The sequence below is a fragment of the Xenopus tropicalis genome, chromosome 5 (assembly GCF_000004195.4).
Source record: "Xenopus tropicalis strain Nigerian chromosome 5, UCB_Xtro_10.0, whole genome shotgun sequence".
Lineage (NCBI taxonomy): Eukaryota > Metazoa > Chordata > Amphibia > Anura > Pipidae > Xenopus > Xenopus tropicalis.
In genome coordinates this window covers 98,076,330-98,103,019 of record NC_030681.2, presented here as the reverse complement: position 1 = coordinate 98,103,019, position 26,690 = coordinate 98,076,330, and the positions used below count along the sequence as shown (strand labels likewise).

Genomic DNA, 26,690 nt, shown 5'->3' with positions numbered 1-26,690 from the left:
AGGATAAAGCAATATAGCAAAGAAAAAAAGAAAACGAGATATGCAGATGTTCATCATCTAGAGTTGTTTTATGGTATAGTATTGTTAATGGTGAAAAAGGATATACTTCAAATACTACTGCAATTTTCAAATTGTCTTGCAATCATAGCCACATAAAGATTATTTGCCACATATGGCACAAGAATAGAAAAACAACATCTGAAACCATTTCCATCTAAAAGTTTATGTTAAATATTTTAAATATTTTAGTGTTCACTTGTGGTGCTACTGTAGAATATAGTTTCCAACTTGTGACATCATAAAATTGTTTCCAAAACAGCACTCGTCCGAGTGGCTTCTTCAGTTCAAATGACTGGTAGGGCAGTCACAGACATCCAATCACAAAAATCTTGTTTACTGTATATACAGTACAACATAATGGACCTTTTCCATCTATTGATCTAGGCAAAATATTGACTTTTTACAAGTACTCATTTAAGGCCTATTTAACATGAATACTCTATTACACTTTACACAAATAATATAGGTCTGGAATCAAGGAGCACACTGATTGCTTCCAAAGTCAGTTTAGACTGCAAATTTGAAGTACACTTGAGAGAGGATGAGGTAAACCAACTTATTGTTATCATATAACATCACAAACCTACTATGGTGGCAGTAGGAGACTTTTAACCACCCACACCAAAACGTCAGTTTCAGTCCTCCATGTACTTTAATTAGACATAATAGTCTAATGGTCTAATGGTCAGTGGGTATGGGATGGATAATTGTATTATATAAATAGCAAAATACACACTTTTTGACATTTTCTACATCAGAAATAATATGTATCCAACTGATTTAATCAACATCATTATGCCATGATATTCATTTTTAATTTTAGAAAACTGTAAGCACCAAAAATGTAGGATTACGGTAATAAAAAGCAGCTTTATGCATATTAAACTGCTCCAACTAAAATGTTTATAACCTTATAAAGGAAAGAATCTCAATTACCTTGGTAAACAAAGTGAAATCCCCTGGCAGGTGCACCATTCGTTGTGCTGAATCTCAGCAGAATGTGATTAGTTGTGGCTAAAGGCATTGTCTCTCCTGAAAAATAGTGAAAAAAGCATATTAGCTATGTCTTCGAAATTCTTAATGCTGGTAAAAAGAATTACAGAACAAGTTAAGGAATAGCAATTTTTCATATTTATTTTTTAAAGGATATCTTACTTATAAGCATTTTAGGAGATTGTTACCCAAACTGAATGGTTGATAACAGAGCTGGAAATGTTTAAGTGCTAAAAGGTACAATTACATATTTACATAGTTACATAGGGTTGAAGTAAGACCATCGAGTTCAACCCTTCCATGTAAACCCAGCACACATAAACACATACTGACCTATCTATACACTTACATACATAAACCATATATACCAACATCAATACTAACTGTAGATATTAGTATCACAATAGCCTTGGATATTATGCTTGTTCAAGAACTCATCCAGGCTCCTCTTAAAGGCAGTAACAGAATCTGCCATTATAACATCACTAGGAAGGGTATTCCACAACCTCACTGCCCTCACTGTGAAAAACCACCTACGCTGCTTCAAATGAAAGTTCTGTTCCTCTAATCTAAAGGGGTGGCCTCTGGTGCACTGATCGTTTTTATTGGGAAAAAAAGAACATCCCCCATCTGCCTATAATCCCCTCTAATGTACTTGTACAGAGTAATCATGTCCCCTGTAATTTCCGACAGTGTCAAAATGATGTCTCATGTGATTATTTAGTACACTGAGCCTATTGATGTGGTAGCTACAGAGTTTCCAAAGTCAACAGATGCATTTGCACACAATTCGCAAAGGAATAGGGAAGGATGCAATGGCTTTGAACTCAGCTATGCTAGTGCAAATACACTTCAGTGTATTTGGAACTAGGAAAATACTAGGTGAAAAAAGTTCACCGACTCCAATATATTTGACAAAATGTTAGCGAAATTTCAGTATTTTGCTTTTTTGCTGCAGTTTTGGTAATTTTTCAGTTCACGTGAAATGGGACAGTGTTAATCATCACTATTTATGAATTTGCAATCTGCACCACATAATGCCATTATAAAATATTAATCTGAATGAATACTAAATTAATTTGTAATTAATGGCTTGAAGTATTTGATAGTTTGAATTATCAGACTTTTAAAAGATGATTCTAATTTGTAATATTACACAGTGTTGACTTGTCTACCAAAATGAGATATTTTTGAGACAAACATAGGTTTGGAGCTATACAATACAAAAGTCACTGCAAATATAATGTTTATCTTACATTTTCCTCTAAATAAACCGTTACTGCAAACCTATCTTGCTTTCTATTATATAAGTACTTACCATATCATTTAGTCTATATATATTCCTGATCTCAATAAAGATGACTCATAGGCAGGAGTTGTTTAATCTTCCAGTGGTTTAGCTCTGGGCATATATTAATATATAGATTTCCTATATCATGTACTCATGGAATTTGAAACTGTTACATTCCAAACGTGACTACCATAAAGTTGCTTTCATTTATGGCTTTACTTATAACCTATAAATGGAAAGCTTCATTGCAAAGAACATAACAATTACTCCTTACATATTACAAGGAAGTATATTATAGCACACAAATAGTTTAATTCAGATAGAAGTTTATTACAATTATAAGTGTTTTAAATTCTATATATGTGCTATTTACATAAGGCTAACACTTTGAAAGATTTCTTAGTGTTCAAAGAACAATATATCTGCTTTACATGCATTTTATGAGGGTCTTTTGGAACCACTGGTTTAGGGAGCAAAATGCAATCACTGTGTTTTTTACCTGTGGCATTTTTCCCTATCATTTCATTGAATCTGCAGATGCAAGGAGGAGATGCATTTACACAGTTGTGGTCAATGACCGCAATTTACTGTACTTTTCTAAGTCTGGTTGGTATCATTTCTGGGGTTCAGTGTGTGAGTGACATGTACCCCTATTCTTTTGAGGAAACGCTGAAGCAGCCTAGAGTAGGAACCCTTGAGCTACCGCCTGGTTTGGAAATGGCAGTAGCCTTGTGACTCCTGCAACAGTGCACAGGAACAATGCATAGGAAGGCAGCATTGCAAAGCACAACTATTGATGCAAGTATCTTTAATGAATGGGATTTTTTGCACACCTTACAGGCATATGGGAGATATCTGCAGTGAAAGAGTACAGCTTCAGAACTCCTGAAGTGACAATAAATATTAAGAGAGAGAAGGCTGTTATGTGTGGAATGAAGGATCTCTCTGGGGTGGATTCAGTTAAGAGACGGCCTCCTCATTTAATTCTGCTGGATTTGTGATGTGGAAAATACTGTATGTATGCTAGTGATCAGTGAATCTGTCCCGTTTGCTTTGCTGAAAAAAATCTGAATCTCTTGAAGAACTTGCAAATCAGTGAACAATCCACAAAATGCACACGTGTATGACTTTATTTTCTCATTAGTGACTTTTTTCCCCCTCACTTTCCTCCTCATTCCCTCAATATAAATACAGTAAGTTAATAGGTGTTTTTTTTTTCACCCCTACAACATGACTTTTTTTTAAAATACAAGTCAATTCACAGCGAATTTTCACAACATTTCCGCAAAAAACTTTGACGATCTGCAAATCCATGTCTGGTTTAAGAATTAGCTCATCGCTAATGTGTGCATGTGTAAGGTATATTTTGGGTTCACAGGGGATAAGTCAGTCAGGGAAGCAGATGTAGAAGATGGAAAGGTAATATGGTTAGGTACTAAAATTGCTATTTTCTATAATACTTTATTTGACGCATATGGCTCAATGGGCAAGATGCAGAACACTCTGGCACCAGGGTGCCCTGAATTTTCTTTAGATCCATAAGTTTCAAGTAGCAAGGAGCACAAATTTTTGGTGACACACTAGATTACACTAGAATTTTGAACAACGAGGGCATCTATAGCAATGGTTTTCACAATCTAATGGTTCAAACCCTCTTTATGGTTCACAGACCCTACCTAACTTACAAAAATGTTAGATAAATATGAAAATAGATTTTAATATTTTTTTATTATAATTCTATGAAAACTGCAAAAAAATCACTTATCCTGTCGAAATTGAGCATTCTAAATTGCTGACTCTGGCTGAAATTAGCCTATTAAAGCTTAGAGTATTTTAGAAACCAAGAGTTAGAAAGGATAGTACTAAAAATGTTTTGAATAAATTAAATGGAACAATAAAAAATACTACTTAAAAATTTTAGTTTCCCAATTAGAAACTACATAGAGCATATACAATTTATTAACAATCACTTACCTGTGTGGCTTCCTGAGAGAGAGCTGAGGAGTCTGCCCTGGGGCTGGGCACCATCAAACAGTTCTACTAAGTCATTTAATGCAGTCTGAAAATATGCAAACTGACCAAATACAACTGGAAGATAAAGAATAAATGTGTAAACAAGATATTTTGAAAAACAAACTGTAGGCCTGTTGTCAAAAGACTTGTTAGCCTGTAATAAAATCTGCATAAAAGTTTGAATTTGCAAACCTGAATTTCTTTGCCTACTGAAATTACCTCATTGACTTCATGCTGGTTTTTGTTTTTTTTCCTTATAAAATATTTTACACAGCTTTATAAATATGCCTTTGTTTATAAGTTGCCAAAATGAATAGAGAATTGTACTGTTCAGAGTAATTGTCATATTTAGCGCCTGCGATTCAAATCATTTCTAGTCATGTGGAAAGGTAAATGCAAACATAAAAAGGAAATGTATAAAAAAATGCATTTTTTAGCATTTTTGCCCCTGTTGCAAAACTACTGATTAAGCAATAAAAAAAAAGACCCCACTGTGCTACAATAACAATGATATTTCAAAAGCTCTCTACAAACTGCAGCTCGTAAATTACTGTATACCATGTGTGCTTTATGTGGGTGGGGTTTATTTTAAGATTAATTTCTGTAAATAATGCTGCTCAAACCAAAGGCTCACCACAATTTAAAATAGGTTCTATTATCTTGTTCTTATATACTAAAACAACATTTATATGTTAAAACTTTGTGCAATATTGGAAAAATCCAGAGATGTAATGCATTTCTTTATGCCAGGCCTCTTAACTCCAATAATAACTGCTGAAGGGTTGTTAAGAGGCCTGCTTTACAAATTAGGACATTTTAAGAGTCTTTGGAAGCATTACTTTAATTAGTTTAATATGTTTTCAAATAACAATACACTGAAGTATTTCTTGAGTATGCTGGGATAATGAAACATTGCTTTGAAATAAAAACACAACATAGCCTGCGTAGTACGCTAGTTCCATTATTAAAGTACAAGTTCTTCAAAACAGCTGATGCACCTGCAGGGCTGCAATTACAGAACTGGTAAATATTTTTAATGACTTTGGATTTTTAGATGAGTTGGCTTGAACTAAAACAAGCAGTCTGGATAACTTTATTTTTTATCTAATTCAAGTTACCATATACGTGAGCATTATTGTCAAGATATACTGTTTTTTATTATAACAAAAGAAATATTTTTTAATGTAGAATAGGACACATGTTGGCACATATTCCACTTGTATTTAATTTACACATAGTTAACCATCTGCATCAATATCTGCCATGACTTGGATATTATTTTGAGAAGGTTATGTCAGGACACTTTCTGTATATACCTTGGCTGCCTTCATACTGAGTGCCAGTTTTTGTTAAAACATTTGATCTTAATAACATACAGCTCAAGCTTTGGGGTGAGCTGACACCTAATCTGATAGGTCATTGCATATGCAGTATAAATAAGTTACACAAAGCATTAGTGCTAGAAAGATTTTGTGACACCCACCAAACTCTTTAGGAACTGTAACTGAATAAAGGCAAATTTGACCAGACGTATAGTTGTTTGGGTAATTTGGGGATAGCACCACACCTTCAGATCCCATATACTGCCCTCCACAAGGAGCTGAAAGAACAAAATATACAATATATCTTTAAAGAATATCTGGCAAAAAACTTAAATAGCATGTTAACATTTTATTGACATTAACATTTTATTAGCTACAATAAAAAACACCAATCCTACAAAGTTAATACTTTCACAGCAGTATGGAAGACTGGAGCAAATTTACAATAGCAAGGCAAAGAAAGATTGTTTCCTTATCTCTCTTGGGTTAAGAAGTAGCTGGATAGAGATCTATTATATAGCATGACATAGTAACTGAATAAAGAGAAGTGCCAGTAGATAGGTCAAATATCACAAAATGGCCTTATCCCTTAGGATATCCTAACTCATGTTATAAATTAGAAACAACGAGCAACGTGTAAAAGATGGTGATGGCTTTAAATTTGCTTTCAGCTTTATCTGATGTCACATATAAGGTAATACCAACATAATAAAAAGAGGAAAGCCTTATTACTGCCATTTTCTTAAATGTCACATTAAGGGAATTTGTCAGCAATAAAGCCAATAGCTAGTACAAAGAATGTGTAACCAGATTTAAAGAAGAACTAAACCCTAAAAATGAATATGGCCAGAAATGCCATATTTTATATTATAAACTGTCTGCACTGGGTTAGAGTTTCAGCATCTCTATAGTAGTAATGATATAGGTCATTATAGTTGTGTAGAAGCACAAACAATATTTCTGCCCTACTTCTTTAGTTAGTTTTTAGTTCTCATTGAAATCTTTAAATAATGAGAAAATACTTATTTTGAGAGCTGATGTTCTCCAATAGGCTTATCTATAGCAGGGGTGTAAAAGTTTTGCTGCAAAGTTATGAGCCCCATAGAGTATATCATCAACTTTCTTTTTACTCCCATTTCATCAAAATTTTAATCCCAAGGTGCAAATAGCACAGTTTACTTTTAACAACAGGAGTAACAACAATATTGGATAACCTTTAAAGTAATATATTTTGTTGTTCAAAACTATTGTTGTTGGGTGATCACCATATCACCATCAGGCGCATCTATATAGATATTTTCTGAACCATACTTTAATTTTCTTTTAAACATTATGTTAAAACCAAAAGTTACAAAAGAATTTCTGGCTAAATTTATGGCTGGGCTCTTTTAATGAGCCTATTTAATACAAGTAGTACTAGACCAATATCCTGTTTATGGGGATTGTTAAGATCCTTGCCTTTATGCATCTTCCTTTTTTCTGCTAAAAGGCATTGCAGTCCTTTATCTATTTTATTAACTGTTTTATTGACTTTTTAGTGAATCAGCAGAGAAGACCAGCTTATATGTTAGTGTTATTGAACATTGTCTAGTGATTTATATGATAGCAATGCTGCTTAGTTTCTTTCGAGTTGACAATGATTTATTACTATAGATAGGAAACCAACTGCCTTTAAGTGCTCTCATGCCATGAAATACTACCTGTTCTTTACATGTATAGAGTGGCATCTTTAATTTAAATACAATGCTTCATTCAGCATGTTTAATACATCTGACTGGGCTTGTATCTGACACAAAAATTGCAAAAATGAATAGTGTTTAAATTGTGATGTCAGGGCTTTTGGCTATCTATCAGTGCAGAGTGCTCAGATGCTGCCATGTTTCTTAGGACCATCAATTAAACATTTAATTTGCATATACAATAGAGAGATTGGAGAAAGCCTATCTACTCATGCACATATCAGACGCGCAAATACTGGCACTTGATATAATAAAGTACTTCATGGATCACTGGAATTAATTAATTATTTCATGTCTACTTATATTATTCAAATTACATATTATTTTACGCATATATTTATGCATTTAAAAAAAAAATTCACAATAACAGGACAAATATATTTTATAATATTTCCAGTAATTTCATTCATAACAAAATTATAAAAAAGAAACTGTTCTCAATATAGGTTGATATGTATGCTATCTCTCATAATGGAGAACAACAGTCACTGGCATTCTTTGATTTCCACTAGAGCCACTAGAGGGGAGCAGCACCATTTACTGTAATATTTGATCTAATTTTCTGTGAAATTTGAAGTGAAATGAAAAACGTACATACTTTTATTCACTATAAAATTATATTACTGGTGATGAAAATATTACTGCCTTAGTTTAAACATACCGTTGCAAGATGGCAAAATCCTATTCCATGCCGGCTTTCCATCTGCCCCAATAACACAGGTTATTGTGGCAGGATCAGTAATTCTGTAGCCTGGGTCACACTGATAAGTTACTGTAGAGCTAAGTTTAAAATCTGTTCCAATGCGAGTACCATTCATTATATTACCAGGATCAAAGCAAGCTTCCCGTGGTTTTTCTGTGTTAAAAAGAGACACTTACTATAAAGGCACAAATTTAGAGTTTATTATATTTATATAAACATTTTACCCAGTTTCATTCTATATATTTAAAAAAACCATGCAAAATAATATTCAACTACAAAGACTTTATCTAAAGCAGGGATAACCAACCTTTTATACCTGTGGACCACATTAAAAAGGACAAGGTTTTGGAGAGCAACACAAGCATAAATAAAGTTCCTGGAGGTACAGAAGGCTCTGTTTGTCAATTACACTTGATAAGCAATCAAAGCTTGCCTCCTAACCAGAAATTACAAAACTGCTTTGAGGCCACTGGGAGCAACATCCAAAAATGCTTACTATGGCTCACTATGTCTGATGAAGGATCATTGTATTCTGAATGATGCTAGTAATAAATGTCTATACAGTAAGTGAAATCATTTGAAACTTTTGTTTTTCAAATTTTAAGTATGTTTTGGCATAAAGCAGTTTTATTTCTAACAGCAAATGAGAAGGTAAAAAAAAGAAGTGTGTCCTTGAAAAATGGCATAATGTATAATTAAAACAAGAAAAAAAGAACAATGTATTCTGCTGTATACGATGAGAATACTCATTGAATCCGTAAACCCTCCCAGTAGGCATGACCCTTATGATACTCTCTGAGATGGTATCATAATGACATTTAAAAGCATGAAAACTTTCTAATATATAGTCATGTTTTCAGTAATAGGCATTTTTTAGAAGATCTACAGTCAGTCCGTGTTTTATGCACTGAAATATAAATACAGTGTATAAAGATAGATGATAGATAGACTAACCTAGTTTTTCTATTGTCTCCTAATTCAATTGACCTTTGTGAATTTATAGATTCCGATAACCTCATTTAATATCATATGTTTATAACACACTGTTACACTCTTCTTCTGATCCACTGATTTGCACATCATTGGAGCATAAGGTTGCTCAGAAAGCTCTTTGGAGTTAAATGCTTGAAGATATACATAAACATTAGCTCTTTACTTATCACCGAGAGACAGGTATATTTATTCTCAGTTGATCCTAACTACTATTTTTGCACACAGGGAGAAGAAATTAAGCTAATTGTATGATTCATCAAAGAATTATTGTGAATCAGAACTAATTTAGGTCTTCCCAAGCAAAGTGGTTAAATAATCAAGCAATCAAGACATCAACATTTTTATGTTTACTTCATTATAGTCATATATTTATTTTACAGTTTGAATGCGTGTAGCTGATTTTGTAGAGTGCTTAATTTGGGCTTAAAATCTTAATCTTTTTACTCAGCTGATTTTAGCTATGTAATTCTGTCAGAAGTGATAGCATGCATTAATGACAACAAAATAAATAACTGAATGAATAAATTAACTTCATAGTTATTTCATAATGTTCATCTGATACAATGAAATCATGCTGCTATTACCTAGGGTATTGTATAAGGTTAGTTAAATTGGTTTTGCATTTCAGCAGGCCTCAAAATCTAACTGCCAAAATGGTTACTATATAAGGCTTTCAATAGACAGTTTCTTTTATGGCAATAGTTAAAAACCTTATTCAAAGCTGTATCAGAAAAACGGAGGAATTTGCTCATTTACTGCAATGTCTGTAGTTATTTATTGCACCATATAACAGACAGTACTAGATCTGGCCACCTAGAGTTTGCATAAGGAAAGTAAGCATCCAAAATCAGTGTCTTCAATACCATTCAGCCTGACAAATATACAGTGTGTGTGCCCTGTGTGTTAACTAGAATGCACAAGCTTTCAGAAAAACACCAATCTACAGGTAACAAGTTCCAAGTGGAAGGGGTTTATCCATCACATTTATGTTGGCAAAATCTGATCATCCTGTGTTTCACATACTTATTTGGGATCCAGAGGATTTTGAAAGTCCTACTTAGTGATAACATTACACTAGTATAAATAATAATTAATTCATAGCCAAGGTTTAAATTGTTTAAAGTATTTTTTAATAACGGATGCCATTTTTATGGTTACCTCCTCAACGCTGATTAAATGAACCTTCTACCAGACTGCTCTATTACTGCAATATCAAATATACTGTATATAGAATAATCTATATAGAATCGCTTTTCTTAAATCTGGAGAACCAGTAGCACCCACACAAATGTATTTGTTTCTCATACCATATCATCATCTTTTACTTATGTAACTCCAGCAAGTTTAACAGTGCTTTACATTTCTTTATATTTAACAAGGGCCTTACATTAATTTAACAAAAAAGGGTTAGAGAGAGAGGAAAAAAATAGGTTCAGAGGGCCCAACAGGCATATCCTTAACTAGTTTAAGGAAAACAGTACAAAGGCCTCATTTAATGAAATAAGAATATGTCACTGAACTCCTAAATTACCTGTATATTCAATGGCAAAACCAGACATGCCAACAGATGCATCACTTCGAAATGCTAGAAATAGACTGTTAGCGTTACTCTCTATTCTTTCTGGTGCATGGGATCCTTGAAAACTTCCAATTAAAGGACTGTTGGAGTCTTCACCTTCATAAATATGTAGAAAGTCATAACTAGGCTCCATATTGAAGCTGAAATGCACACAGAAAGAATGACAATTGTTGAGTGAAGCAAAGCTATGAGCTTAAAACTATTTTTTTAGAGTCAATAATACGATTGGAACGTCTGCATTATGTGTCACATATACATCCAACATTATGACAAAAGAGATAGCAGATACAGTTATTAATATTGGAGTTCCTAAATATCATGGAAATACACACATACACACACAAAACAAGGCAAGGAATGTTAACAAATAAGGATTGTGAAATATATTAGTTTTACAAAATTAGTAGTAACTGCTATGTTTGCTTTATTCCTTTATTTTTTTAACAATAAAAAGTGTTAGAAGGATTAAAATAGACATTCATTAATACCAATCCAGCAGTTCAATCTACTCTTGATTTATAAAATCTTTCTGGACAGTCAAGAAAGTTTTAAAAAATTTAAATTTTTTGGAGCTATAAAGGTATAAGTTCTTAAAAGCAGTAAAACACATTTATTTTCATCAATTTTTGTGCACAATACAGCTCAGAAGCAGAACCGTGCACACATTCCCATCTAAATCCTCACTCCCCCATACCACACATGGGGAAAAAAGTAGAGGACAATTTACATCACTGCTGGGTAAAACTTACCATTGAATGTTAAATCAGCACCTTAATAAAAATTTTTATTTTAAGCAAGCTGTTTGCATTTCCTTGTTATGCATCTTCCTCAAACTTATTATTAAATCCTATATACTTGGGGGCCGATTTACTAATCCAAGAACGGATCGAAAGCGTCCAAATGCGTTTTTTTCGTAATGCTCGGTATTTTGCGATTTTTATGTCGCTGTCGCGACTTTTTCGTAAGTTGTTGTGACTTTTTCGTAGCCGTTACGACTTGCGCAAATTGTCGTGACTTTTTCGTAGCTGTCGCGAAAAAATCGGAAAGGTTTGCCCGCCGTTTACTAGCGCTCAATACGAAAAAGTCACGACAAATCTCGCAAGTCGTAACGGCTACGAAAAAGTCGCAACGGTGACGGAAAAATCGCAAAAAATATGTAAAAGACACAAAATGTTCGTTTCCAATCCGATTTTTTCCCATTCGGATTCGTGGATTAGTAAATCAGCCCCTTAGTATTGAAATCATCATATAAATACAACATATAAGTATAACATTAATTGAACAATATATGCTTTGGCTTTCATTATATGTTTTGCTTACTTGCTTTTCTGCTCTAATTCTTTTTCCTTTTGAGTCTGACATTTAAACCAATAACTATTTCTAGGGTCAGTATATAAGTTTTATAAGAATCTAGGACATCTATCAAAACTGTTTATTACTATAAAGGTTCCACATGCAGGCTAAAACAGTAAATATTTACATCCTACAGACTTAACTGTAGATAGGTTCAATTCCCTAAGTGGATCATCTGCAATATAATCAATCCTCTCCTGACTGACACGCTATAGTATGCATGGGGATGCAATCTATACATTGTGATAAAGCAAACTGATACTCGACTGGATTAACACTTAAACATGTCCACCCTTTGTGCAATAAGAGTATCTTTGTATCAAGACATTCTAATGCCTGGATGAAGCATTCTAGAATAATGAAGTAAAATACAAAATGGAATTGGAACTAGCAGCAGACACTTGTTTAACATGTGAAATAGTGTGAATAAAAAAATTCCTGTAAAATAAGTACCTTCCTAATACATAAGTCATATAACAAGTTTGAGACTGCATATATATTTTGGGCACATCAGAGTACAGTTTAATCTCAGTTCAAGAGACAATTAAGACAATATTCTGAATGCCATCTGGTTCCAAGAGTAAATAAGCAAAGTGAACATATCAGCATGTAAAATACTGTATGCATCACTATTTATATCGCTATTTATATGTAGAAAAAAATGCAAAGTAACAATTCAGTGGAAAGCAGTGAACATTTTTAAAAAATATTTAAATGAATGGTGTCCCAAGGACCCCTGCAATTACAGATTGTTCAACATGAATAAAACAGTTGTATACTTTTTCTATACTTTTTTTAAAATAAAGTGATCACTAGTGATGAGTGAATCTGTCCTGTCTTGCTTTGCCAAAAAATTTGCAAAACTTTGAAAAGATTTGCAAAACAGCGAAAAATTTGCGAAATGCGCAAATGACGTGCACATGAAAAAAAATTTCACAGGTGTCAAAAAATTCCACTCGTGGCAAAAATAATGACACAAGTGCAAATTTTTTTTGAAGCACAACATTTTTTTTGACGCATGCAACAATTTCGCTCATCACTAAAAACATTGCCCTTTCATTTAGTGTGAAAGGCAATATTAATATATTAACTGCTAGGATTGGTATTTATATGATTTTTCTGTGTCTGAACTTTGCTAATAATCATTGTAACATTAAGGGACACATTTACTAACCCACGAACGGGCCGAATGCGTCCGATTGCGTTTTTTTCATAATGATCGGTATTTTGCGATTTTTTCGGAAAAATGTCGCGACTTTTTCGTTACTAATACGATTTGTGCGAAAAAACGAGAATTTTTCGTAGCCATTCCGAAAGTTGCGCAAAATCTGGCGATTTTTCGTAGCGTTAAAACTTGCGCAAAAAGTTGCAACTTTTCGCGCAAGTTTTAACGCTACGAAAAAATCGCCAGATTTTGCGCAACTTTCGGAATGGCTACGAAAAACTCGCGTTTTTACGTGCAAATCGTATTGGTAACGGAAAAGTCGTGACAATTTCCTAAAAGTCGTAAAGACGCCGAAAAAATCGCAAAAAATACGAAAAAGTCGCAAAATGTTCGTTTTCAAATCGGAATTTTTCCAATTCGGTTCAGATTCGTGTCTTAGTAAATGTGCCCCTAAGTATACCGAATATAGATTCATGCATCTTAGTTAGAATCAAGTACAAGGTACTGTTTTATTATGACAGAGAAAAATGAAATCATTTTTAAAAATTAGAATTATTTGATTAACATAAACTGTATGGGAGATGCTGGTTTTTGTGTGTGAGTTTCTAGGTACATCTGGCTTGTTCTGCTTTTTTCCCCTAACAATATGTCTTTGGCACCAAATATTCCTGGAAAGCTGAATAATGTGTTTGTTACTCTGCAATGCATCTATACTGATGCAGAATGTACTGGATACATGCTCTAGGGCTTAGCAACAAAATGTAATTAGAAGCCCAATGAAGTGATAAATGATGTGATTTTTCGATCTGACATTTAAAGAAATCCTGTTACACTTTTTTTTAGTCTATGACTGGTACCTTTTGAATATCAAGGCAATGACAAAGTCTGAATTTACTTTTATTCTCCAGTCACATTCTTTCCCAGGAGGATACGGCTGAGGGTAGTTAGGTGATAAAATAACACCCGCAGGGCCTGTCAAATTTCCACCACATGCCGCTGTCACAACAAGAAGAAACAGAATCAGATGTTAAACTTTGCATAAATGAAGTTCCATGACAATAATTTATAAACTATGCACAGAAAACAGAAATGTGCACTTCTTAAACAGACTGCAGTTAGGTTGCTAAACAACTTAAAAAAACAGTTGATTTTGCTAAGCTTGGTGATCTGCACATTAAACACACAATATGAATACATTACCTATGCATGTTGGAGGATCAGGCTGCCAATAAAATCTGTTATTCAGCAGCACACATGTAATTTTAGCATGTCCTTGTATTTGATACCCAGGATCACACTGAAAAGTAATTGTATCTCCAGGTTCCCTTGTGTCTCCATATCTGGTACCATTTTGAGGTGTTCCAGGATCATTACACGTTGATGCAACTGAAGCTAAAAAAAAGCATGTCACCTAATTAGTAGTTTACATGTTGCAAGGGGAATGTTTATGGAAGGGTGGCATTTTGGAATGAAATACACTTGCTTATATTTATGGGTTTATGCTGTTTTCATATGTTACATGATTAAGAGACACTGGAATACAATTGCTGGTCTAAATTGGGCCATCAAGATTGTGACAAAAGGCAACAAGATAGACTCTGGTCTTTTTTCAACCCTATGTAACAAGTGATAACCAGTATCAAGCTAAGTACTTGGTCGAGCCTGCCTATCTGAGTGTCTTCTTCAGTTCTCAGTGGTAAAATGTTTCCAAGTTTTACTTAGCAAATCATGACCTGTATATCATGTGTATATCATAACTGAAATAAAACCTTCATAGGCATACTCTGTCAATACCACATATGTTATTTTTTAATCTGTCTTTAATGGTAATCAAATGTATTGTAGATTACTATACTATAAGGCCATTCTACATCCTTTAGTTTCACGCTCATTTTTATATTGATTTTATTCAACTTTATCTGTCCTTCAAAATATTATTTCTTTACTAGGGTTGATTGCCCTACCAACCAAAAAGCAAATGCATTTCAAAATGAAGAGCTGTATATAACACAATTAAGTGAAAAAAACACACACAAAAAAGGTTTTCTAAAATAATGCATAAAAACCAGTAAAAAAGGATGGAAGATGCCCTAAGGTTTCTCAGCCTACTACAGAAGGAGCAAATGCTATCCTGCATGGCACCCATTTTCAACTCACATTTAGAAGAAAAGTTTTTGTAATTTTACAGTAACAATCTAAACATAATATATGTTAGATAACACAAGATGAATGGAACATCCATATATTGATAACTGTTTCACATGTCATAAGATTCAGGTTCATATCACATGGCAGTATAGAATCCAGTGCATTCTGCAGCAAGATTGATGTTTTTTACCTAGTACTGCAGCTAGTGTAATCTTAATTTTTGCTAATATTTTGATGATTTTTCACATCAAGATCCAAAATAGGGAGTTGATGTGGACATATTTAAAGGCCTGGATGAACATTTTGATGGATCTGCCAGCCTCAAAATTAAAAGTCCACCTTTATAACCTAATGTGTGAGTCTGTGTATGTGATTGGATGTTTTATTATTTTGTTAATACAACTCAAAATAATGTATAAAATGTTCAAGAATGATATATGCATGCTGTCATTAAAGCAGAATGGATACAGTTGTGAGCTTGTTTATATTAATTTCTCATACCAAAGAGATAGAAAAATCCTCTGAATTCAATTACATCAAGACATTAAGCATAAGCCAAGAATAGACTGACCCAAATACAAAATGGTTAAATAATAAATCATTTAGAAACTTTAAAAGGACTAGGCAAGTATTTAATACTGTAGCAGTTTTAACTTTCAAATTATCACTCAAACCAGACAAGGAATGCATAGCAATAGGTGTGAGAGAGGAAGGGATACCTTTCACATCATAAACTACAATACTAAATAACAAACTTAGGCACAACCAAACCTCACTGCAAGAACCAAAGACAGAAAATAAAACACCTTTGTGAATATGATCTCATTTGGAAAACGATATTTTCCACTGTCGTGTAGAATATTGTAGGGCTCTGTCTGACTGAGTGCAGCTGCCATCAAGGTGCAAGGCACAGGGCACATTAACGCATGGGAGCCCTAAACTTAACACTTTCCTTTAGAAGGTGTTACTACCTTGTTCCATTGCTGTATTGTGCCCACAAATGCAACCGACTTGCACCTATTAAATTAGCTAAACATTGTATTGACACTGCACACATTGGTGCAATTTACTAATAGAGAGGCTAAATTTGTCCCTGCATTGCTAAACCATGCAAGTTGTGGCTTCCAACAATTCGGTCATAGTTTTAAGTAAAGAATATGGCAACTAGAGCAGAAGCAACCTGAAAATTACACATATATGAACTGTTTTCTTTTAGAGAAAAAGAAAATCTTCCTCAATAAAATTCCATGCTAATGGAAAAATAGGCATAAAAGTAACATTTATTGTATTTGATGACCTTAGCAATATAATAAGTGAAATGTTATATAAAACCACATGCATAAAAACATTACAGACAGCCCTTTCTGTGCCCTATACCTAACTGTCTTTCGCTAAGTACTTTTTACTTGCAGGAGATTTCCTCACACAATGGGAGACTGCACAATGGTAATCATATCATTAACAGCTCTACTTGACATACTAGGACACAGCCTCTATTATTGCACTCATTTTATACAGATATATAATATCACCAAAACTAATCAAGTCTTTTAAATAGTTGTATCATATAGATGATGTGTTTATTATATGAGGGGAGGAAAAAAATAACCACTAATATTATTTTCACTTACTTTCACCAGCCATTGATGGAAAATTTCTAGATGACGTAGTAGCATTATCGGAGGTCAAATTTCATTCGGAGTGACATAACCTTACATATGTATATACCATTTACACTATTCACACCCAGTAAACTATTGTCTGTATACAATTCATAATGTCATGTTCACATGACTGCTGCCTTGTAATTAATTTACTAACAGTTGACATTTTGCACATGAGAGATGATGGCACTTTCAGCTGTCTACAGTACTAATTCTACTACTTAAGTCTTCCTACATATCACCAATAAAACTAGGTATTATGTGTTTTGATCTGGGGATTTGGAATTATTTCTTCGGGTGACAGGTCCCCTTTCAATACCGAAACATGTTAAGCCTAGGTCCTATGGATGTACATGTGGACTTTTTATACATGATTAAATAATAGGACTGTTTTTTAATCCAGCTCTTTTTGGTGCTCCCCAATTTTTCTATTTTCCTCCGGGTGTTGTGGCCTTCTGGGATCTGGCCTGTGTGTAGCACATATGTCCCTTTAAATCCCTTCAAGGTATGGGGCCTGTTATCCAGAATGCTTGGGACCAGAGGTTTTCCAGATTTGGAGCTCCATACCTTAAATCAGCAAAAAAATTGATTTGCCTTCAACAAGGATTAATTACTGTATATCTTAGTTGGGATCAAGTTATTATTAAAGAGAAAAAGGAAATGTGTTTCAAAATTTTGAATAATTTAATTAAAAAGGAGTCTGTTGCAGATGACCTTGCCAGAATTTGGAGCTTTCTGGATAACAGATCTCATACCTATATTACAATACTTATAAACTGCACAAGCTGTCAATTATTTTTTCCAAAGCTACTTTACCTTAATAAACTTGTAGGCATAAATAAATATTTTATCTCTAGGTTTTTTTTCTATAGTTTTCTGATTCCAACCTCATTTTCTTTATTGGAAGAACTGAAAAAGCATCCCATGAAAAGTTCACCAAACGCTTAATTTAATACTTTCACTCAAATATTGTTTATTTTTCTATTTCCATATATTTTGCATACATATTAATATAGATAAAGAAAACATTGAAATATGCATAATTAGGCCTAACTTAATTTGGATAAATTGGTAAAAAGAGAAAATGATTTTTACATTTTTTTTAATAAAAAAAAAGATTGGATTATTGCTTGACTGTCAGTCTCATGTTTTGTGTTGCTGTTGTTGTTTTTTAATAATATAGGCACCCAAAGAATAAGGGTCATTTATACACAGTTCAGTTCTCTTGCTTGTATGCATGATTAAATACTAATTAAGTTTTAATGAAAAATGATTACAATTAATATAATTAGACTTGTCACTTAATGTCTTCATGTTGAACTGGCATAACAATAAAGCTTAAATTTAAACTAGTGTCCAGTGATTTATTGCCCAGTGCAAATGCAAATATTGTTTTTGCAAATCTAGACACTCCATCTAAATGAAAATTTAGGAACCTGATGTATGCAAACGCAAATGATCTTGCTCTATTATTTCTCTCTATATATACATTAGTGTGCCAGCATGAGCCAGTGTGCTGATTTATCAATGTCTGATTACAAATTTATGCCACAATTCAAATATTTTTCCACTAAAACTCGAATCAGTTTCGAATTAGGGCTTCCAAAGCTGGAATGCCGGATATCTATAAAATGCAAAAGAATTTAAAAAAAGGAACGGTAAAAACGAAGCAAGCTTTATCAGAAAGGTCTATATAAATACAGCCATAAGCACTCACAGAAAAGCTGCACTGAGTCCTCTATCAAAAGAAACAAAGGATTTCTTTCTCCTTTTTTGTAAACATGTTCTTTAGGTATTTGACTTCCTCTCTCAAAAAAATCCTTCATTCCCAGGGCCGGTTTTCTCCTATCTCCCCACTCCTGCTCCCCCTCCCATAAGAATTCATAAAACTCACTCCCCCCACCCTTAGGAATGTGTGATCTGAGCTATAACGGCTAGAGCTGCAAGCAGAAAGCTATGAAGATCAATCAAAAATGGCAGCTGCAATCTTAAACAAACAGAGAAAGCTTCTAGGTCTCTTTACTTAGGTATGATAAAACTTTCTGCAGAATAAATATAGTGTTCTAAATGGAATCAATGTGGCAAATCTATTGGCAGTAAAATGCCAAATGACTTTCCTTCTCCCTTAAAAAAAAATGTAAAACTTCAGCATCTAAAAGCTTTGACGTTGATGCAACATTCAATGGGATTTCTCCTAGGCAAAGTTCAAGCAATTTTTTTCATTTTAACATTTTTCTAAATTTTTAAAAAGTTTGAGGACATATTGAAAATGGGTCTAGTTTTATCTGGTTTTCGCTAATCAAGTTTTTTAGATTACATTTTTTAACAAATGAGCAAACATTGAAGTTCGATAAAAAAAAATTATAAAATTTTACAAATTTGAATTTTGATAAGCCTTCATAGTACAATTCCCCCATTCCCTAATCATTCCTAGGTGATTTTTAGAGATTTTTTTTTCTTATCAATGAGTGAAAGTAAGAGTTCACCACTTGATAAATATGCTTTTATGGATAAACAGAGTGTGGGTGAATTTTACTGGGTGAGTTCTTATTTCACACTTTGATAAATTTGCTCTTTAATAATGTTCTAACTCTTGTTCTGTTTAACTGGTATAATTCTGTTCATTCATTTGTATACAAATATTTTCTGCAGAAGCAAAGGAAATATCCACAGAGCACAAGTTCCACGTCATGCTACATTTATAGAGCTGAGTTTTATACCTACTTGAATATTGTATGGAAAAGCCAGACTTGCTGATAAAAAAATCACTATCAAACTGTAATGTCAAAGAATTGAATGTGCTGTGAATGTCCTCAGGGAGAGACGAGCCACTCCACTCTTTCAGAAGAACATTGCTGTCTACAGGTCCATCCCATACCTTTAGGATATCATGTGAGACTTCTGTGTCAAAAACTATAAAGTGAAGACTGCAAACAGAATGCACAGGAGAAATAATATTTAGCTTTGTAAATAATGAAAAATGTTGTGTTTACTCAGATGGAATATTTTAAGAAGCAAAAAGCAGAACATTTAAATATTTAAAGAAATCCAGTACATCTAAACTTATATTCAGCTTTGTCCAAATTCAGCTTACATAAAATTGCAGCTACTGTGACAACAGCACTTACTATTTTGCAAGGGCTTTCTGGCACAGGAATAAAGCCAAACTGTACCACTATTAATAACAAAAATAAATATTATATAATCTTGAATTTGTATGGGTTCTTTAGGAAACATGAATGACACATTAACAGTAGGAATATAAACAAATGTATAAAGAACCCATAAACATATATAAACATATGCATGAAGTTTTAGATTAATCACTGATGTTGATTTGTTTTTCATTACTGAAAACATAACTTCTTTAAAAGTTTGGTCATAAAAATGTCTTCTATTTCACTTGGCCCACTCTTGCAATATAATCATTTCAGTCCAAGTATAAGGCCTAATTTATGAACCTCGAAGTGCAATTGCAAGATTACCAAGGGTTGTAAGAGCCTGGTATGTCAGGCCCTAAGGCGGGCCTTCTGACACCACCAGCCCCTCACTCCCTATGCCTGCCAACGGGAGTTTGTGCATGGGTTAATGGGTGTGTCACAACGCTAGTGCAGGGACTGATGTGAATTATGTATAATCTCTGTAAAGTTCTGTGTAAATGTGTCAGCTCTACATAAAAAAAAATATTAAATGGTTAGAGTATATTTCAGCTTACTAATCAAGAAGTAAAATTAATACCTAATTGTTTTCCCAGGATCTGCCTCTAGAATCCAAGTGCAATGTAAGTTATTCTCATATGGTGCTGGGTATCCTGGTGACAAAATACGTCCAGATGCAACGGCATATATTCGACTACCGCATTCAGCTGCCAAAATGAAAAGAAACACAGATGTATAACATTTTTTAGGTATAAAACAGGCCTGAAGTAAAAAAAAAAAAAAAAAACATATGCACTTTATCTCTGGAGGACAAAATCTCCATGGGTTCTAGGTTATTCTCTGACAAACGAAAAAGCAGCTTATTAAATTAAAATACAGTGCATTCCACATTGAAGGCATCATTACACAATACATTGCTACTAGTGAATATTAAACATAATCTCTGTGGATGCATGCATTACTTATTTGATAGTAAAATCATTTCTGTACTGGTTTATCAAGGAGTGAGTTGAGAAAAACTCAAGTAGATGACATGATTATTGTGATTATCTTTTGCTACATATGGCATATTTGGCATTTTACCAACTTTTCTAAAGGTCTACAGCAATAGTTTTTCCTTCTTACTTAAATATTGATCCTTTTTAACTGTAGATTATTACTAGAGTTTTAAGCACCATACTATTTTAGTGTAGGATGGGAAGAGTCTCTGGGGCAGCTTTATCAACATTCATATTTGACTTTTTACTACAATTCAAGTTTTTTCAGCCAAAATCAAGTTTCCAGAACTTGATTGATCAAGATTGACTTGAAAAAAAAAATGAAAACGAAAATAAAATAAATAAATAAACTAGAAGCTAGTGCATTCATGAAGCTTTGGATTGCCTCAAGGAGTAACTTTAAAACAGATTTATGGTTGCTTTACCCTTTTTGACCATGGTATAAAAAACAAGGATAAAGACTGTTCTAATCATAAGTATGTAATCATCCTTACCAACACATGTTGGAAGTGGTTTATCCCATACTCTCCTATCTCCGCTAAGACAGGTCATGATGTTACTGCCATACATTGTGTATCCTGGGTTGCAGCTATATAGAACTGTTGTATCTGCAAAGTGACCATCATCACGAATTTTGTATCCATAGTTTGGCACCCCTGGATCTTCACATTTCACTAGATCAAAACCTTAAAAGAACATTTTATATTCGTCAGAACAATGCTATTGGTTGGTTTGGTTTTTTTTTTTACAGGTGCAAAAAGAACATAATACATTTTACAGATTACCTTTGTGACACAGAAACACCTTTTTTTTGTTTGTCTAGTATAATTTGCCATTGTGCAGTTGTTATATTTTTATAGTTTTGTTTTAAGCTTTCATCTCTTCTCTCCCACCTCATCCATCTACCTGTGGCCTAGTATAAAGTTAATCCACAGAAATCATGCTATAAGATTTTACCAAATCTATAAAAGGGGTGATGTATAAAATGTATTTAATGTAGGGCAGCATATATATTTAAACATACTCCAGTATAATTAATTTTATATTTTTCTAGATGCAAGCTGTATATATAAACTCACATTATTTCCAAGTTATTTATACAGATATCAATGTTTATCTTTAACTGTTCTTTTGCACAGATGTTAGAAAAGTGTCACAAGATGTATTATATAAGTATTCATATCTAAATGAAATGAGTGGGTCTCTTTTAAATAAACAATAAAGGCTATTTTATCATAATTTAATATAGTAAACATGAGAAACATGCTTGGGTAAGGGCTAATATGCAAAATGCTAAATTCAAATTGCACTAGAAATTATTCAGCATTAAGACAGTAAGAGACAAATTTATATTTTTTGTCCCAATTTTGCAGCAATTCACATTCACTCGTGATTGATTTTTCCCAGATCAAATATCCTCACAAGTTAGTAAATATTTTGGTAATTTTTAGGTTATGAAATTTGTATACATACATTTTTTAAATCCTTGACTGCAAAAAACAAAACAACCCCCCCCACAAACATGGAAAGAATGTACCATGAAAAAAAAAAACTATAGTGTATAAAAAATATTTGATCAAGATTTTGCTGTGTTTTGATTGAAGCATTTGAAGCAAATAGATTTTGTTGTCTATACTGAAGAGTTTTTCTTTTTCTTTATGTTGGCCAGCCCACAAGTAGAGGTGGAATGCTAATATTATTTACAGAAATACATATAAAATAATACTAGGCATCAGGTAATATATCAGCTCTTTCATTTCCAAAATACATTTCCCCAAATTTATATTCCCAGAGACCAACCTTTTCTGACAACAAAGATGAAATAACACAAAAATCAAGGGGAAAAGGTAATTACATTTTTTATTTTTATAGAAGCTTTAACAAAGCTGCCACAAATGAGTAATTGGGGTAGACTGTTGTGGCTGCGCAACAAGTTACCATTTTAAAAGCTGCACTCTGCTTACAAAAAGTAAAGAAGTACACTGCAAAAAAATATTGAGGTTGTATTTGGATCACCTGGTTCCCTAAGGGTGTTATTTATCAGCATATTTTTTACTTCGCTAATAACCCTAACTTGGATTATGGTTGAAAAACAAGAACTGTTGATATATTGAGTGAAATTAAAATATTGAGCGCAAAACTGTAATGTAAAACGTTGCCATAAAATCTTACAAGGTCATGCAGATGTCAATGGGAGCTGTCCTGGGCAAAATTTGAAATATGTAGTCAATTCGAGTTTTTGAATTTTTTTCAAGCACATTGTTTTTAATATGGATATTTTAATAAATATGGTAACATTTGCTTTTTTAAAAATTGAGAGGTAAAAAAAATACACAAAGGGGCATGTTTACTAAGACTGGAGATAAATATCACCAGTGATGTTGCCCGTAGCAACCAATCAGATCTTTGCTTTTGATTTCTAACTTGTAGGTGACAATTCAAATCTAATTGATGATTGGTTGCTATAGGCAACATCACTGGTGATATTTATCTCTAATTTTAGTAAACACACCCTAAAATATGAAATTTGATAAATTGGCCTAATTAACAGACCAGGGGGAGAACTGACTTCTGTTAAATCATTTTACAGATACATATATATATATATACATATATTTTTTTTCATTATGCAATTATGGGTGGCGTTTCCCTTTACTTTATGTAAATTGGTTATTCAAAGAAGAAATCTCAGTTTCAGTTTCAAGTTTATTGTCATATACAAATAACAATGAAGCATCATTACTGGAATTGAATATTTTTGACCCGTGTTCCTCCCAACTTTACATAGACAAGAAAAAAAAAATACAAATATTAAATATAATAAAAGTGTGCAATAAAGGTACAAGTATTTACAATAATGTGAAAAGTGTCTTATGTTCTTCTTCAAGAGACAGAGACAGACATCTCATTTGCTCCAAACCTGAAAACCGAAAAACCTGCAGGTATTTGAATTTGAGGAATCGCCTGCACTGCATTACTTTATTGTTTTGTTGCAGTTTACAGGGTTAACAAAATGCATATCCTTATTATATGCACAAGTTATATGGAACCCAGGGTTATATTATAAGGATTCTAAGATTAGTTATTGTTTTAGAAATGGTCTGCCTGAAAGACCGCCCCTAATATCTTTGGCTTAAGGGCAGTGGCACTAGAAGTGAGCAAAATAGAAAGTGAGCTGATCCTTAAGGAAAAGGACCTGCTGAAGGAGAAAACAATTGAGATCCCACAGAGATTAAACCCACAGAGAGCCCCCATATGACTAAACTGATGGGAACTCAGCTCTTTATGATATTGTCCCATTGGATAGCATTCTTAAAGCAATAATCTGTCTGCTGAAGAAATAAATATGATTGTATTGTGGAGTTTGGCTATTTACACGCCCAATGGTTGTTTTCTTTCTATGGTCCTTGAAAAGCCCTGGTTTATAATAACGTAAAAATCATTTTATCTGATTTTTCCAGAGTCTCCAGTTATTCCTAGTGATCCTTCCCCAAATTATGACTTTGATTCCAAAGAGTGAGAAGGATGATAAAGAGAATAAGGCACAGAATGTTGAGATGATTCCTGCTGAGAGAAGGTATTGTGTATAAATGCAATCAAATACTATAAGAATGATTATGGGACATAATATCTTTAGAGAGATATAAGTTAGATTAGACTACACTGTATGGTATCATTAGCTCAAGTGAGACTTTTATCTGAATTAATGGAGTTTAATTTTCTTCTCTAGGCTAAAAGTTATTTTGGTGATATGATCAGAGAGATTGATACAGCACTAAACCATGTAAAGGTGGACACAAGGTAGGATATTGGGTTTCTAGTTTGATGCTGAGGTTGTTATGGTAAAATAGAAAAGTCTTTATTACATCTCAGGTACAAGAACCCAACGCTTTTCATCCTCACAGGGAGGGCCCTTCATCAGGGAAATATAGATTAATCTCAACAAATCTACTAATGAAAGTTTTCTGGTTGTATTCAAGGAATTACATGCACATGTTCTGGAGCCACTGTGGAACTGTACTATATATAGCTCCAGAAATTGTCACAGAGATAAACTTCACCAAATCGGTGGACTGGTGGGCTTTTGGAGTGATCCTGTACAGAATGGTTATTGGCAAGGTAAGTGCCCATTTATTAACTGAATTAGGGAATCACTGCCTGACCTAAACAGAAGGAGCTCAGTTTCTGCAAAAATTTTTCTATTTATTACGTTAAGGGGCATATTTATTATGCTGTGTAAAACTAATTCACGAAAAAACGGAGTAAAAAGCTGTGTAAAATAAATGGAAAAGATCGCCATCTGAACGCCGGATATTACGCAGTTATTTTCCATAAGTTCTGGTGGAAGAAAAAAACGTGCAAAACAATTACGCCGTTTTTAAGCCATTTTTACACGGTGAGGCCTGCCGATGTGTGGCCAATTTTCTCACCGTTTTTTACACAGCATAATAACTATGCCCCTTAGCGTCCAACCTGGATAAAAGGTGGACTTATCTGTATCAGCCCCATTATAGTATCTCCTCTGTGTAGCTGAATCTCATCCACTCCCAGTACACAGGTACAAGTGTGTAACATTTATGTTGTTCATCACTCTGGGATTCATATATAAAGTGCAGCATTACAGAACTGTACCCCATTACTCTGATATTGTTGCCATTTTAATTTTTATGTTTTTAAATCAAATGTTTTTTTCTGTTTGTAGTTTCCATTCATGGAAAAGACCAGGCAGCTCCTGAAGGCTAAAATCAAATATACAGAGCCAGAAATTCCTCCAGTGCAGCTTTTAAAGGTCAAGTCCACATTACTAGTAGTAAGTACCTGTCGGGATTTTGCAACCTGCTGTTTAAATGTTTAATCCTGCCCACTAATGGTAATGCAGTTTTGCTCACATTGGCACTTTCATTTTGATAAATATTCTGTTTTTTGTACTGCACACCCAAAAAATGAAAAATGTTTCTCATTGAGCAATTTCTTTTTTAACAATTTCTCTCCCACACTTGTTCTGAGCTCCCCATACACACATATACAGCCAGATAATGATTACACAGAAGTTGAACACATTCTGAATACAAATGTGCCCATGACTTTCCTGGCTTCACGGGAGTATATACTAAATGCGCTAGGAAATATACCCCATATTTTATGTAAAAAAATGTGGAGTTTATCCTGTTAAACAAATCAAATGCAAATTGCACCCATCTATTTAAAGGAGAAGGAAAGGCTAGTAAAGAGTTAATCTCAAGCTGCAGACATACCTTCAGTTCTCTCAATAGTGCCCTTAAGTCTCCCTATATTTCACCTGTTCAGATGATCAGAAGCCAAACAGGAAGAAAAAATGCAGAGCTGTGTAAAGAAAGTTCCCATAATGACTCACTCCTGCACAAGGGGCACATTTACTAATCCACGAATCCGAATCCAAATGGGAAAAATTTGGATTGGAAACGAACATTTTGCGACTTTTTCGCATTTTTTGTGATTTTTTTCGTCGCCGTTGTGACTTTTTCGTAGCCG

The 26,690-nt window shown here is 33.6% G+C and overlaps 1 protein-coding gene across 1 annotated transcript in view; it reads right to left on the bottom strand.

Moving 5' to 3' along the window:
• Window positions 1-26,690, bottom strand: part of csmd1 (CUB and Sushi multiple domains 1) — a 716,970-nt gene that overhangs the window by 151,266 nt on the left and 539,014 nt on the right. The window contains exons 25-34 of the mRNA XM_031902727.1: window positions 21,674-21,865; window positions 20,762-20,888; window positions 19,748-19,950; window positions 14,412-14,603; window positions 14,069-14,207; window positions 10,646-10,833; window positions 8,080-8,274; window positions 5,841-5,957; window positions 4,319-4,432; window positions 997-1,092 (exon numbers count right to left, since the gene is read on the bottom strand). Of these exons, the coding sequence (XP_031758587.1) occupies window positions 997-1,092; window positions 4,319-4,432; window positions 5,841-5,957; window positions 8,080-8,274; window positions 10,646-10,833; window positions 14,069-14,207; window positions 14,412-14,603; window positions 19,748-19,950; window positions 20,762-20,888; window positions 21,674-21,865 (1,563 nt within the window). The remainder of the gene's footprint in view (window positions 1-996; window positions 1,093-4,318; window positions 4,433-5,840; window positions 5,958-8,079; window positions 8,275-10,645; window positions 10,834-14,068; window positions 14,208-14,411; window positions 14,604-19,747; window positions 19,951-20,761; window positions 20,889-21,673; window positions 21,866-26,690) is intronic.